The sequence below is a fragment of the Saccopteryx leptura genome, chromosome 2 (assembly GCF_036850995.1).
Source record: "Saccopteryx leptura isolate mSacLep1 chromosome 2, mSacLep1_pri_phased_curated, whole genome shotgun sequence".
NCBI lineage: Eukaryota > Metazoa > Chordata > Mammalia > Chiroptera > Emballonuridae > Saccopteryx > Saccopteryx leptura.
This window is the reverse complement of record NC_089504.1, coordinates 266,633,453-266,647,130: the sequence shown is the minus strand read 5'-3', so window position 1 is coordinate 266,647,130 and position 13,678 is coordinate 266,633,453. Positions and strand designations below refer to the sequence as shown.

Here is a 13,678-nt window from a genome sequence, read left to right as displayed (position 1 = left end):
CTCGAGTACCAAGCTATTTTTAGTGCCTGAAGTTGACATGCTCAGACCAACTGAGCTATCCTCAGTGACCAGGGCCACACTCAAACCAATTGAGCCATTGACTGTGGAAAGAAAGGAGGGAGAAAAGGGGGAGAGTGCGTGGGGAGAAGCAGATGGTCGCTTCTCCTGTGTGCTCTGACTGGAAATCAAACCCAAGACGTCCATATGCTGATTGATGCTCTACCCACTAAGTCAGCTGGCCAGGACCACATCTATCTTTTTAAAAATTATTTTATCATATTTATCTTGAGAGAGACCAAGCAGAGATTTCTTTTGGTCTCAAGAGCTGAGAGGTAAACTCAAACCATGCCCTATAGACATTCAATAAATACAAAGAATAAATCAAGAAAGGGCAGGTGTAAATATCCAGGGGTTCCATCAATCTTGCTTCTCATCAATTTAAGGAAGAAAAAATGAATTGCTCGGCATTTTGGGGGCAGATTAAATCTCAAAACTTGAGACCTTTCATAATGACTGTAATTTTCGGCATGCCACTCTAAGTTTAATTATTTCTTAAAATCAACCCTGTAAAACCTGAAGAATGATTTGAGTTACATTTAAGGTTATCCTCTTGCTAGCCTGGACCAAGGAAATATTTAGCAATGCTTAAAAAGTTAGAAAAATAATTTTTAAGAATCCATTTTCCAACTTTGATTTTTATATAAACAGTAGTGAAAATGACATTAAGCCAAACACATATATATATTAAGAAGAAAACTTTTAATTTTTGGAGGCTTAATGTTTAACTCATACATGGGACACATATTCACAATATCCAGAAGGATGACCTTGCAGATTAGAGAGGAGAAACAAAAGCTTGGATCAGAGAGACAGACTATCCCTCTAGAAATCTGTAATGGGTTACATCTCACAGATTAAACAACAGCTCTTTGTTGAATAGAAATGTATTCAATAGTGGGAGCATTTGTTTATGTTGAATCCACAAATGCTTCTTTGTCCAGGGAAGTTGCCGTCTAAGAAAACGATCAAGTTATAAACTTCGCTTTTGTTGTGCTAAACACATCGTGCTCTACATCCCCATGCAAAAGGAAAAGAAGAAAGTCGAAATTCAGATGGGAGCAATGAATTTCTGTTTTGAGTAAAAAGAGGCAAAATTTCAATAACGAAAACACATCGGAAAGGAATCAGGTCATCTTAAATGTCTTATCAGATTTGTAGATGTTTAAAACAAATTACAATTTGGGTGTCAGTTTTTGCAGACTACCTCTGAGTACTACACAAATCTCTACTGCCAGAAAGCTAGCAGAAGAAAAAAAAAATCCAAACAAACTGAGAAAGAAAAGATATTCATCAAAACAGTGGGAACAGACACTTCCTTTTCTGCTTCTCTTTACTGAAACAAAATGTTATCAGCAAGTCGAACAGCTTTTGAACTAGTCTGTGAAACTTGCTAATTAGTCTGGATGAAAATTTTCATCTAAAAACTCATGCATAAGCCAACATTAAACTAAAATTAGAAAGAAAATATTATAATCCTGAATGAGTATTTATGCATAGTCAGGGAGCAATATACACTAAACTACCATTTAAATTCACTCTCCACCCCTATTTTCACATTGGTGATATTTGCTGGCCTTTTAGTAGTGCATTAGAAGATGTACAATTATTCTTAGAGCGGAGTCTGCTGCTGAACTACTGATGAATTTATGACCTTCATTATCTTCCACTGAGTGATACATCTCACAACTTAGGGACTCGTGAAGAAATGCTCAGATAAAAGGACCACACAAAGTAAAAAAGAAATAAAAATTAAAACAAAACTTTTCAAAAGTAAAATTGGCCAGTGGTGCCTTAGCTCTAGTACTGATATGTTCTGAATTTAGAATTTTACTCTTCTTCAGAATAAAGCTTTCAAATGATAGCATTCCAATTTAATAGTTAAATTCACCCATCTGCAGTGATGAATTTAAAGTCTATAAGCATGTCAGCCTGTAGTTATTGCCATAGTCCATATTTCATTCAGTTGATTGGCATATGGCACCCTGAGATCGTAAGTGTGGGTTCAATTTCTACACAGATCAACTTCGCATCTTCTTGTCAATGTAAAATCCACACATTCTTAGAGGAGCAACTTGGAGGTTCTCCCGCGGAGCCACAGGGAAGTGGGATAATAATAATAGTTATTATTATTGTTAGCTTTGCAAACCAGGGTAAGTTCCCTAGGCATTCTGAGCCTCAGTTTCCTTGCCTGTACGATGCAGATAATACGTGTCTCACGGCCATTACCCTGAGGTAGGTATTGATTGCAGCACATGCTCGATGTTTGTAAAGCACTTAGCATGGTGTCGGGCGCTAAGTAAGTTTTGGCAGGTACCTTCTTGCTGGCAGTCTGAGGTCAGAGAGGGCTTCAAGTGAAGACAATAACACAGTGATAGGAACGCTGTCCTTAGACAAAGGTGCTTACAAGTCTCTATCTAGTGTTATGCATGTAAATGAATAACCAACGGAAGCCCAGGATCCTGGGAAGCTCCGTTATGCATGAAACATCCTCATAGCCACAGTTTTTGGTGTAGGGTGGGTACTTTGGGTTTAACTCTCTATCTAGCCCCTTACAATAATAACTGTGACACGGAAATCAGAATATTGTCACCCTAACTCACAAGACAATTGGCCTTGAAACATGGACTTAATTTATTTCACTTCTTACCTTTTCGATTTTTTCATCCAGCATTCTGAAGAATTCTTGTTGGCTCTCAGAGATGTGCATGCTAAAAAATAAAGAGTATTTAAGTGCATATTTCCATGTTTTCTTAAACCCGCCTCCCTCAAGAAAAATGTTAAGTCCCCAAACTTTGAGGGAGACATTTCCACTGAGATACTCTGAACTTATAGTGAGAATAAATGTTATTACAGTAATCCTACACAATTCCATACTGGTAATTCCATAACAGTCTATCAGTGCCTATGATTTAAGAAATACAATTTCTTTTCAATGTACCTGTTATTTATAGTGATGTTACTGGGAGGTGCAGCCCAAATATTTCCTTCAGATACAAATTTGTGGTTTAAAAAGGACAGGCAGGCTGACCAGGTGGTGGCGCAGTAGATAGAGCGTTGGACTGGGATGCAGAGGACCCAGGTTCGAGACCCCGAGGTCGCCAGTTTGAGTGCGGGCTCATCCGGTTTGAGCAAAAGCCCACCAGCTTGAACCCAAGGTCGCTGGCTCGAGCAAGGGGTTATCAGTCTGCTGAAGGCCCGCGGTCAAGGCACATATGAGAAAGCAATCAATGAACAACTAAGGTGTTACAACGAGCAATGAAAAACTAATGATTGATGCTTCTCATCTCTCTCTGTTCCTGTCTGTCTGTCCCTGTCTATCCCTCTCTCTGACTCATTCTCTGTCTCTGTAAAAAGAAAATAAAAATAAAAAGGACAGGCAAGCAGCGCATGGTACAGTTCCATGCTATGTGTAACAGGAAAGAGAAAGTATGTCCTAATTACTGTACGGAAATGTGTATTTGACAAAGGTTGCGGCATCAACATGAGATTCAGCTGACCGTGCAGGTGCGGGCCGGCAGCAACGCCACTGGGAACTTGACATTGGCCCCGCACGCCTTCTGCACTGGCGAAAGCGCATGGACCTCTCTGGGACACCGGAGTTCCACTGGAATAAACGGGCAGGTCGGGAGGCAGGTCTGGGCGCACCTGTCTGTGTGGTTGCTAGTTCTACATGGTTTAACAGCATGCTTAGTGAGGCGCACGTGGTAACACAGGTAAGGAGAGCAGAGAAGAGCACAGAAGGGAAGGGCTGCGGGAGGCAGGGGCCTTTTAATGGCTGTTGTTACTACCTAACAGTTAGTTGTGGGTCCCAAGGAGGTTCAGGATGCTGGGTTGGGAGACACATGACACACTGTTTCTTTCACTTACAGCCAGAGTCTATTGGTTGTTGTGCCTGGGAAGAGGGGAGGGGGCGGGAGAGGGAGGGGCCCTGGAATAGCTTCTTCTCTTGAAGTCTAGGTGAGGTGAGCAGCCCACCTGACACAGCCCTTAGCAACATGCCTTCTCCTTTAGGGGCCACAGAGAGTGACACCAGTGACCCCAAACCTTTCAGCTCTCCCATGACAGATAATGGGGCTCCAAGGTGGCTTTCCCTGTGTGTAAAACCAAGATTGAAAAGCCAGGAGCACAATGACATCAGCTCTGATATCAAAGGAAAATGGTGACAATATCTGAGCCATAACCACCTTGCATGGACATAAAGCATGTTCACTTGTGCCCTGCGCAGTGTAGTGTTGGCCACCTTTGTAGGATCACTGCAATAAGGTGAGTGCCCCGTTTCAGAAATAGGCCATCTTCCTGCAGGTCAGAGAGACAGGGCAGAACCTGGGATGGTGAGACCTCAGACAGTCCTCTCTCTCTCTGGCTGCACAGAAAAGCCATCATGCATCCCCGAGTTTTCCCAGACTCCTCCTGGTTTTACTTCCTTCAGTCCCAAACGGTTTTATTGGAGCCACTTGGGATGGAAGTCCCCTAAACGGTACACAGTACACTCTTTCATTGCGGCTCCATCGCAAACGTGACTTAACTTTCTGCTCAACGACCAGCCACCACTCCCTCAACCTTCAATCACAGCACCCTTCCGGGAAACCCTCAGAGCCTTCTTTGAGCAAGACAGCCCTAAACTGCAGGCTTCTGTGCTTCACCTGCTTCTGAGCTTCTTCTCCTGTTCCTTCTTGTCAGAGGGGGTATCAGTCCTCTCTCGGCTGTCTGCCTGGTTGCTGCTTCCACTCCGCTCGTGGAAACAGCACAGCCAGGCTGTCAGAGTTGTGTCTCCAGTTGGGAAAACAGGCCCCAAGGGGGGCCCTGCGGGGTTACTTGTGAGCTGGTCCTTGAATATTCTGGCTCCCATTGTGGCTGCTCAGACACTTTTTGGGCATCTCTCCTGTTCTCAGCCAAGCTCTCTGCAGATAAGGCTGCTGGACGGCTCTGGGTCCCAGATAAGAAAGGCATGAAGATACATATATTTCTTAATATAGATAACTCTATTATCTATATTAATATTAGTTTCCCTTGGAAATTCCTACATACCACATAAAGACTGCATTTTTAGGATTTGATGCTCATTGCTAAAGCTTTTGTGTTAAACTTTTTAGCCTATAACTCTGCATATAACAGGAAGGCAATAAATAAGACATTCATTGACTGTGTGATCTCTATGTAAATGTACGTGATTCAGGACCTCACCAAGGTTGCACACTTTGTTGGCAGGGTGTGAGGCGCAGACTTCTGATTCCTCATCTACACAACCAGCAGCCTGGTATCAACGACTCCTGCTTAGATAAGTGCGGATGGCTTCTTTTCACGTGGAAACTCCTTCGACATAGTAGCGTTAATACTAGTTTTTACATTCCAAAGTATACACTGCACGATGAGAAACAATCCCCAGGTAATGACTCCTGCATGCTTTCTGATGCTCAATGTGATGAGTAGCAGAAAATGTACCCTGGCTTTCTATCTGTCCTCAAGATATTAGAAAGAAATAATTAGATTCTTTACGACTTAGTTCATAAATACTTGTATAAATACTAATTCTATAAATGCTAGAATAAATACTTGATTAGATCTAAACATCTTTCACAGAAGCCTGTATATGTTGGTGCCTGATTTCACCAATAAAGCTTAACAATTCCAGGAGTTCCTGTTCCTAATAGCTACAGCTCAGCCCAGGGGAACCTGGCGCTCCCACGAAGGACTTCTTGTGGCCCCAGGTGACAGTGGCAAAGCTATGGCAGTCAACCCTGAGCCATCTAGGGCTCTTCCTGCTGTGACTTCTCAGCTTCTTGAGACTAGGATGACATGGTGGAACCTTCCTGGCAAGTCAGCAAAGGAACAGACGGTGGGCAAAACGAGCTTTCGAGCTGAGAGATATGTGTCTTTCATGTTCAAGGACTTACAAAATATTTTTTTCAAATAAAAAAGGAAAACAAAACTTAAGCCAGAAAAGTATGAGAAGGCAACGTTCTAATTCCCTAATATGTCACCTGCAAAAATGAAATTCAATTTACTCAGTGGCTTCCTGGCAAATCTTGGCTGGAACATTATTATTTCTTCATGATTATCATTATTACTTTTCAACTGGACCCAATCCTCACGTCATGACACACCTTTGCTTGTAGTTCATGCATGGCGTAGGCTCACTTTTTTTTTTTTACAGACAGAGAGTCAGAGAGAGGGATAGACAGAAACAGACAGACAGGAACGGAGAGATGAGAAGCATCAATCATCAGTTTTTTGTTGCGACACCTTAGTCTTAGTTGTTAATTGACTGCTTTCTCATATGTGCCTTGACCACAGGCCTTCAGCAGACCGAGTGACCCCTTGCTCGAGCCAGCGACCTTGGGCTCAAGCTGGTGAGCTTTGCTCAAACCAGATGAGTCCGTGCTCAAGCTGATGACCTCGGGGTCTTGAACCTGGGTCCTCTGCATCCCAGTCCGACGCTCTATCCACTGCGCCACCACCTGGTCAGGCCATAGGCTCACTTTTAATTAATGATTTTGTTTTTTAAAAGTAGTATACAAGGCACCCATGAAACCCAAACAAAAAACAAAAGCTAGGACCCTGACAACAACCTAGAGCTAATTTACCTCCCACCCTGATTTATTTTAGTTGTTTTAACTTTGCATAGCGTGCCTCACGCTCTATGCAATCTATGCAATCATTCTGTTCATTACTCATTTCTCCTATTGTTACATCTGCTAGGTCCATCCAGACTTGTGCATTGCTGCAGTACATCCACTTTAACGAATTTAAATATTAACTTAAAGTGAACTACTTTAATATTAACATGAATATTCCACTGTGTGACTTCAGTGTCACTTATTTTTCTCAATTCCTTGTTAAAGGGTATTAGGATGGTTTCTGATTATTAAAGCAGTCTTTCCAAGTCATTATGATAGCCTGGGGCATACATTATGTCTTTTACTCCCTAATAGTAATCTAACCCTATAAGACCGGACTGCTCACCTCCATTTTTCTCCGAGAACACTTGAGGCTCAGAGACATGAGGTCACTTCCCTGGGATCATAAAGCCCGTAAGAATATGGCTCTGGCCGGTTGGCTCAGTAATAGAGCGTCGGCCTAGTGTGCAGGAGTCCTGGGTTCGATTCCCAGCCAGGGCACACAGGAGAGGCGCCCATCTGCTTCTCCACCCCTCCCACTCTCCTTCCTCTCTGTCTCTCTCTTCCCCTCCCGCAGCCAAGGCTCCATTGGAGCAAAGTTGGCCTGGGTGCTGAGGACAGCTCCATGGCCTCTGCCTCAGGCGCTAGAATGGCTCTGGTTGCAGCAGAGTGACGACCCAGATGGGCAGAGCATCGCCCCTGGTGGGCATGCCAGGTGATCCTGGTCAGGCGCATGCGGGAGTCTGTCTGACTGCCTCCCCGTTTCCAGCTTCAGAAAAATACAAAAAAAAAAAAAAAAAAAAAAAAAAAGAATGTGTCCCACATGTTGCATCCAATGAAGATGTGAGAATTATCTGTCTTTGTTATTAATAAATCTGCCACTGTCTGGTATGAGATGGTCCTCCCACTCATGAGAAAAAACACTCATCACCTTAATTTATACAATTGCGTAATAAATAAGAGTTTCTTTGATTTTGTGAATCAGCAAGTAGGAAAAGTAAAACTTTTCTCTTGGCCCCAGAAGGATTTCTTAGTTGAATTCCAGGAACCCAATGTTCTGACTCACAGTTTACAACACGTGCGCACACGCGGGAACCGCATTGTGCGCAAAACAGCAAATTTTCCTCATAATTTTGATATAAACACATGAGCCAATTTCATCTCATTCTCTGAGAGCTTCCCCCATGCCAGTCTGCAGAGCGTGCTGTCTCAGTGCGTCCAAGTTCAATTAGCACTCGCTCTAAAGGAAAAAGAAATTCTCCTTAATCCAGTCTCCACTTAGAACTCAGAGATAAGGGGAGCATTTAAAAATAGCATGTATCAAATGGTTTGGATGAAAAGATAATTAGGTTCTGTCATTGGATATCTGATGTTCCCAAAGGCAGATAGAGTTATTGTGGATAAAAGTGATTACCAGGGAAGCGAACTAGGGCGGTTGTGATTATAGCATCACAGTCACCTAAAGGTGGCAAAATTCGGTTCTACCATTATAATGACATTGTAAATGATAAGTGGATTTTAACATGTCTAGTTTTCTTGGAAAGTATAAAATGGAATCCCTGACCTTATTCACCACCCTCTGAAGGGTCCTAAATGCTGTATCACAGTGGCCACAGCTGAAGTAATCCTACAGACACCGAGCCGGGTGAACATGGTCACAAAGTAGGTTATTTTTGTCTCAATTTCCTGGGAGGAATCAGGGAGAACACAACTTCTTCTATTTATGATTTTGATTTGTGGGGCTACTATTATGTAATGGTCAAATTTATTCTGGAGTGAGATGACTGTGTCAAATGTACTAATGTGTGACTCAGCGCCCCAGGGCATGTGTTAATATTTAAGGGAAACCACAAAAGAGATCCGTACCCTCTGCGAAGCCAGAGCATCTCTGAAGAAAGGGGAGGGAGCGTGAATGTCACACCAAGTCCATTTTATCCCCAAGGTAGACTCAGTTGTAGAACAACCTAGAGAACTAATCATTTTTCTCTCTAACTTTTTAATCATAAAATGCATAATACAGAGTAAAAAGACCCATAATGTTATTGACCCATTTTTAAAGAATAATCAAAGGGCACCCAGGTAATCACCACTCAGATGAAGAAATAAAACCCCCAGTCCCACTGTCTTCCCCAGTCAGAGAGAACCACTATTCTTAATTTAATGCCTTTTCATTTCCTCACTTGTCTTTATTGTTTCACCATATATACATATATATTATACTGCTTAGTTTCACCTGTTGCTGAACTCTGTACGAATGAAACTGCATGTGGGCAGTAGGTACTACTACTTACTTTCCTGCTGTAACCTCACATTCATAAGATTCCTTCATCTTGATACGTGTAGCTACAGGTTGTTCATTTCCATTGGTGTGTAGTATTCCCATCATAAGACTATGCCACATTTTTTCTGCCATTGCACTTTAGATGGACATTTGGGTTTTGTCTTCAAGGGCTTTGGGAGCTCACAAAGGCAATGCGGCCCCGGCTACTTCTGCTGGCACACATGTACACGAGCTTATATGCCTGAGAGTGAGGTTGCCGGGGAAGGTGCGTGCTGGTACCATTTTGTTCGATAGTGCAAATTGCTCTCTAAAGCAGTTGTATCAGTTTAGATTCCCACCAGCAGGCACTAAGAGTGCCCGTGTTCCACATCCTGGTTGACGTATTTTATATTGTCAGACTTAAAAATTTTTTTGCTAATTTTCATATTGTTAGCCATTTATGTTTCCTCTTAGGTGAAATGGTTGTTCCTCTCTTTAGCCTGTTTTTCTAGGCATTCTCTTTTACTTATTGATTTGTAGAAATGCTTTATATACTCTGTAAATCCCACTAATGTATTTTAAACTATTCCATCATTTTGTGGCCTTTTACTTTCTTTCAGTAGATTTTGATAAACAGAAGTTCTTAATTTTAATGTGACCATAATAATTAAACATTTTCTTTAGGATCTGCATCCTCTGTGACTTGCTTAACATTTTTTTCCTACCCCACAGTCAGAAAGATAGTCCCCTTTATTTTCTAACTGCTCATTGAAATGTCTGCTCTGTCACAATGTTGGACTGTGTTTGGACACTCTCTTCTGTTCCATTAACCCACACTACACTGGCCATAATTACTAAAGCTTCATAGTAAGTCTTGTTTATCTGGTAGGCAAAGTGGAACTCACTCTGAAAATATTTTCAGCTTTGAAAACAATATAAAAAATAAGAACTGCAACTTACTTTGCTCTGGGCTGATGAACTAATCCCGGAATCTCTTTATTTGTTTTAAGTCTTGCATTAGAACTGGCACTTTTTTCCTGAAACACATAAACATACACAATAAAAGATAAGGTGAGAATCAGCAAATAGCATGAATTTGCATCACAGAAATGCTAGCTATGTGTGGGACCCTCCATAGTTGGTCCCTTCACAAGGACAAGAGTCCCTGCAAAGATGTTACACAGCCCAGGTAGGACTACCAACCATGTTAACAAGGAATATTGTCATGAAGAGAGAAATTAGCTTTATAACAACTAAGACTCTGTTTAGAAAGTGATGTACAACTAATATTTGATTTTTTGGTTGAGTTACTGACAATAGTAAGATTCAAAGAACAAAAGATTCTAGTGTCAAAAAGAGCAGAGTACAATCACAGCTATTGTTGACTAACTTTGGTGCATTTTATTTGTATTTGTAGAGACAACAATAGTTACTGAGACATAAAGTTTGTATAAGGCTCTAGAAGTGACAGACAAGAACATGACTAAAAATAATGGCTATTTTCCACCCATAACAAACACTGTGATTGATAATTGAATTAATAAAATTCAATACCAGCCTGTGTTCAAGAGGCATTTTTTGGTTGTTAGCTTAATTTGATTTCTTATTCCCAGTACACCAGCCAGATGGAAAAGAAATGCTCTCAAATCTTAAAAGAATAAACTGATATATCACTAAGCATACTATCTCAATAATACTATTATTTTATATCTTTACAGGCATTACTATTTTTTAAATATCCAGGGTACTTTATTCTTTGCTTGCAAAACATACCTCTACAATAAAAAGAATGACTGTTCTAGATCAATTTAAGAGGTGACTATCTACATTCAGGGAACCAGAGGTGTGGCAATAATTAAAGACCCAGGCTAAGGGGAGGAGTAATAATTAAAGACCCAGGCTGAAGGGAGGAGTAAACACAGGTGGGCCAGCCCTCCCTTCTGCGAAGCACCTGCAAAGCAGTGTGGAAAGGCACATAAAATAGACGGTCCCCAAAATGAACTCTTTTTATTCATATTTCTCCTAGGATCACAAAAGCTGCTTACATCAGTGAAATTTCAATGACGTGTGTTTTGGTGATGGTTTGTTATTGACCATGAAACATGAGCTTATCATCTGTATAACACTGGTATTCCAAAGCATAGGGGAACTCTGTGATTTTCCTAGTCCAAGGAAAAACCATTACAATTCCTTTGCAGTCTAGCTTACCTTTCTTACCTCACACTAAACTTAAGAATGTTTTCGTGAACATTTAACAAGTATAAAATATATATAGTTTCCCCTGTGGATGTAGTCAGGGAACAACAGATGAGCTTCCTAATTTCTTACAGAGCATCTGGGAGAACAAGTGGAAAGTTCTAATGCACTAACCCCAGGAGGGCAGGGTCTCTCTTTACGTTGAGATCACAGTGCCTGGCTTAGGGGCTGGGTTCTGTCGAGTCATAATTTACTAAATTACACAGTTTAGTAAATTTATAGAGCTGGGCGATTATGACCCCAAGCCTGTTTTAGAAAAGTTCTATCATTCCCCCAAAGTTTCCTCCAATCCATCTGCTGTTATTTCTTGCTCTCAGCTGTAGTTCTGGAGAAACCACAATGTGCTGTCTGTCTCTACAAAGTCGCCTTTTCTAGACTCCTGTAAATGGCATCTTATAATAGACAGCCTGGCATTTTTCACTTAGTATAATGTTTTTGAGGTTTTTCTATATAGTAGTATATTTCAGTATTCCACTTATTTTAGTTGCATACTCTAATGTATGGATGTACCACATTTTGTGTATCCATTCCTCTGGAATGGTTCTCAGTTTGTAGCCATTATGAATAATGCTGCTATGACCATTCGCATACAAGTCTTTGTGAGGACGTCTATTTGCATTGTTCTTGGGTAGGTTCCTAGGAGTGGAATAGCTAGACTGTATGATAAGTTTATAGTAGACTACTTAAGATGTCACCAACCTATTCTCCAAAGTGGTTGCACCATTTTACATTCCCACCAGTAGTGCGTGATGGTCCCAGTTTCTCCACATCCCTGCCAACACTTGGTATTGTTTTCAACTATTGCCGTTCAAGTGGGTGTCTCATTGCGGGCTGTCTTTATTTAAAAAGGTTCTTATATTTCCTTGTATCCCTCAGAGCACCTAGCATCTTGCTACATAGAGCATTCATCTGCTTACTCATTAGCTGTATTTGTATCAATAAGTCGGTTTTGTATTTGCTTACAGACATCATTTAACTTCTACTCTGAGTGTTTACTGGGGGAAGGGGAGGTTTAAAGAGATGTCTTAAAAAATAACAACAAAGAAATAAGCAAACAAACAACACCTAGAAAGGTGATGGGAGCCTCAGGTGGAGCTGACCCGACAGAGAGGTCCGCGCCAGGTCACATCTGGGACGCACCAGGTACGGGAACAGAGATTCAAACTGTGAGGTGATGGAAGGGGTAAGGAAGATAGTGTTTCCCTTGGCAGCAAAACACTCTCTTAATGGTATTTGACACTTGCAAGCTAAATACCTAAAATAAACTAGAACCAAGTAAGACTGAGTTGAAGCCACTGAAAGGGCTCTCGCAGGCAGTTTGTAGAGCAGTGCTTTTTGTTCTTTTCTTGAAATGTCAACATCTCATTTATTATTTATATATTTATATACGTTTTAATAATATATATTATTACATACATTTAAACTTTTATTTTTCAGTTTCAGTGGGCATTCAGCATTATTTTGGGTCAGTGTCAGGTGCACGGCACAGCGGTTACAGGGAGCAGTGTTTCCACGATCCACGCGTACTGGTGTCGGAACCACCAGGACGTGTGTTAAAATGCAGACCCTCAGGCTCCATTCAAACTTCCTGAGTGCGAGTCTCTGGAGTCGAGGCCCAGGAACCTGCATCTCAAACACGAGGCCCAAGTGACCTCAACACAAAAATGTTTGAGGACTTCTACTCAGAGAAAAGATACTCTCACGTTTCGGATCCTCCCAGTGGGTGTTCTACATGACAGTTTCAAATAAGCCCAGGGGTTCTGTAGAGCTGCCTTGGGGGTCGATGGAGAGGCCCAGCGGTGCAGAAATTCCTTGAACTGTTTCATATTTAGGGGTTTCAACTGTTGAAAAAGAGCCTGCACTTGTCCAAAGTTTCTGCAAACGAGTGTCAGGTAGTGACAGGTGTATCTAACCTTTTTGAGTAGTATAAATGTTCATGTACGTCCTCATGCCTCCTGACCACCCAAAGTATGATCATAACAAAAATTTTTATTTAAAATGTGTAAGGCAACATTAAAGAAAGGCAAATGTGTGTTCTTCCTGTTTCCATAAATTGGTTATCAAAGAAACATGATTTTAAGTTAATAAAACTATAACTGGAACTAATTTCATCTTTTGGAAAAAAACTCACTCCCAGTGGTCAGCGAGCATGAAAAAACACCTCACTACTCAAAGGGTTAAACAGCAAATCAAACAGCTTTCCCCTTTGCTTGGCATCATTTTCCTCCTTTAGGAACAGAACACACGTGTCAGTGTCTAGAGCAAACCTGCCTTTCCCTCCTCCATCTCCCTGGTGCTGGGGACAGTCACCCCTCTTCATGCTGCTGCTCCCCAAGCCCTGGGGTGTGTGTCCCCAGGGGAAAGTCAGGATACCAAGAGGAACTGGCAGCTGCTTTAAAATTTTCCCTCGAAACCCACCGCCCTGTTGGCGAGAGATGAAACCTCCGTTTCCCTGTCACTTGGTCTGTGCTGTACCACTGAGTCT

The 13,678-nt window shown here is 41.5% G+C and overlaps 1 protein-coding gene across 1 annotated transcript in view; it reads right to left on the bottom strand.

Moving 5' to 3' along the window:
- C2H1orf21 (chromosome 2 C1orf21 homolog) overlaps positions 1-13,678 on the bottom strand; it is a 206,850-nt gene that overhangs the window by 24,550 nt on the left and 168,622 nt on the right. Inside the window, exons 4-5 of the mRNA XM_066361712.1 lie at positions 9,898-9,974; positions 2,708-2,768 (exon numbers count right to left, since the gene is read on the bottom strand). Coding sequence (XP_066217809.1) covers positions 2,708-2,768; positions 9,898-9,974 — 138 coding nt within the window. The remainder of the gene's footprint in view (positions 1-2,707; positions 2,769-9,897; positions 9,975-13,678) is intronic.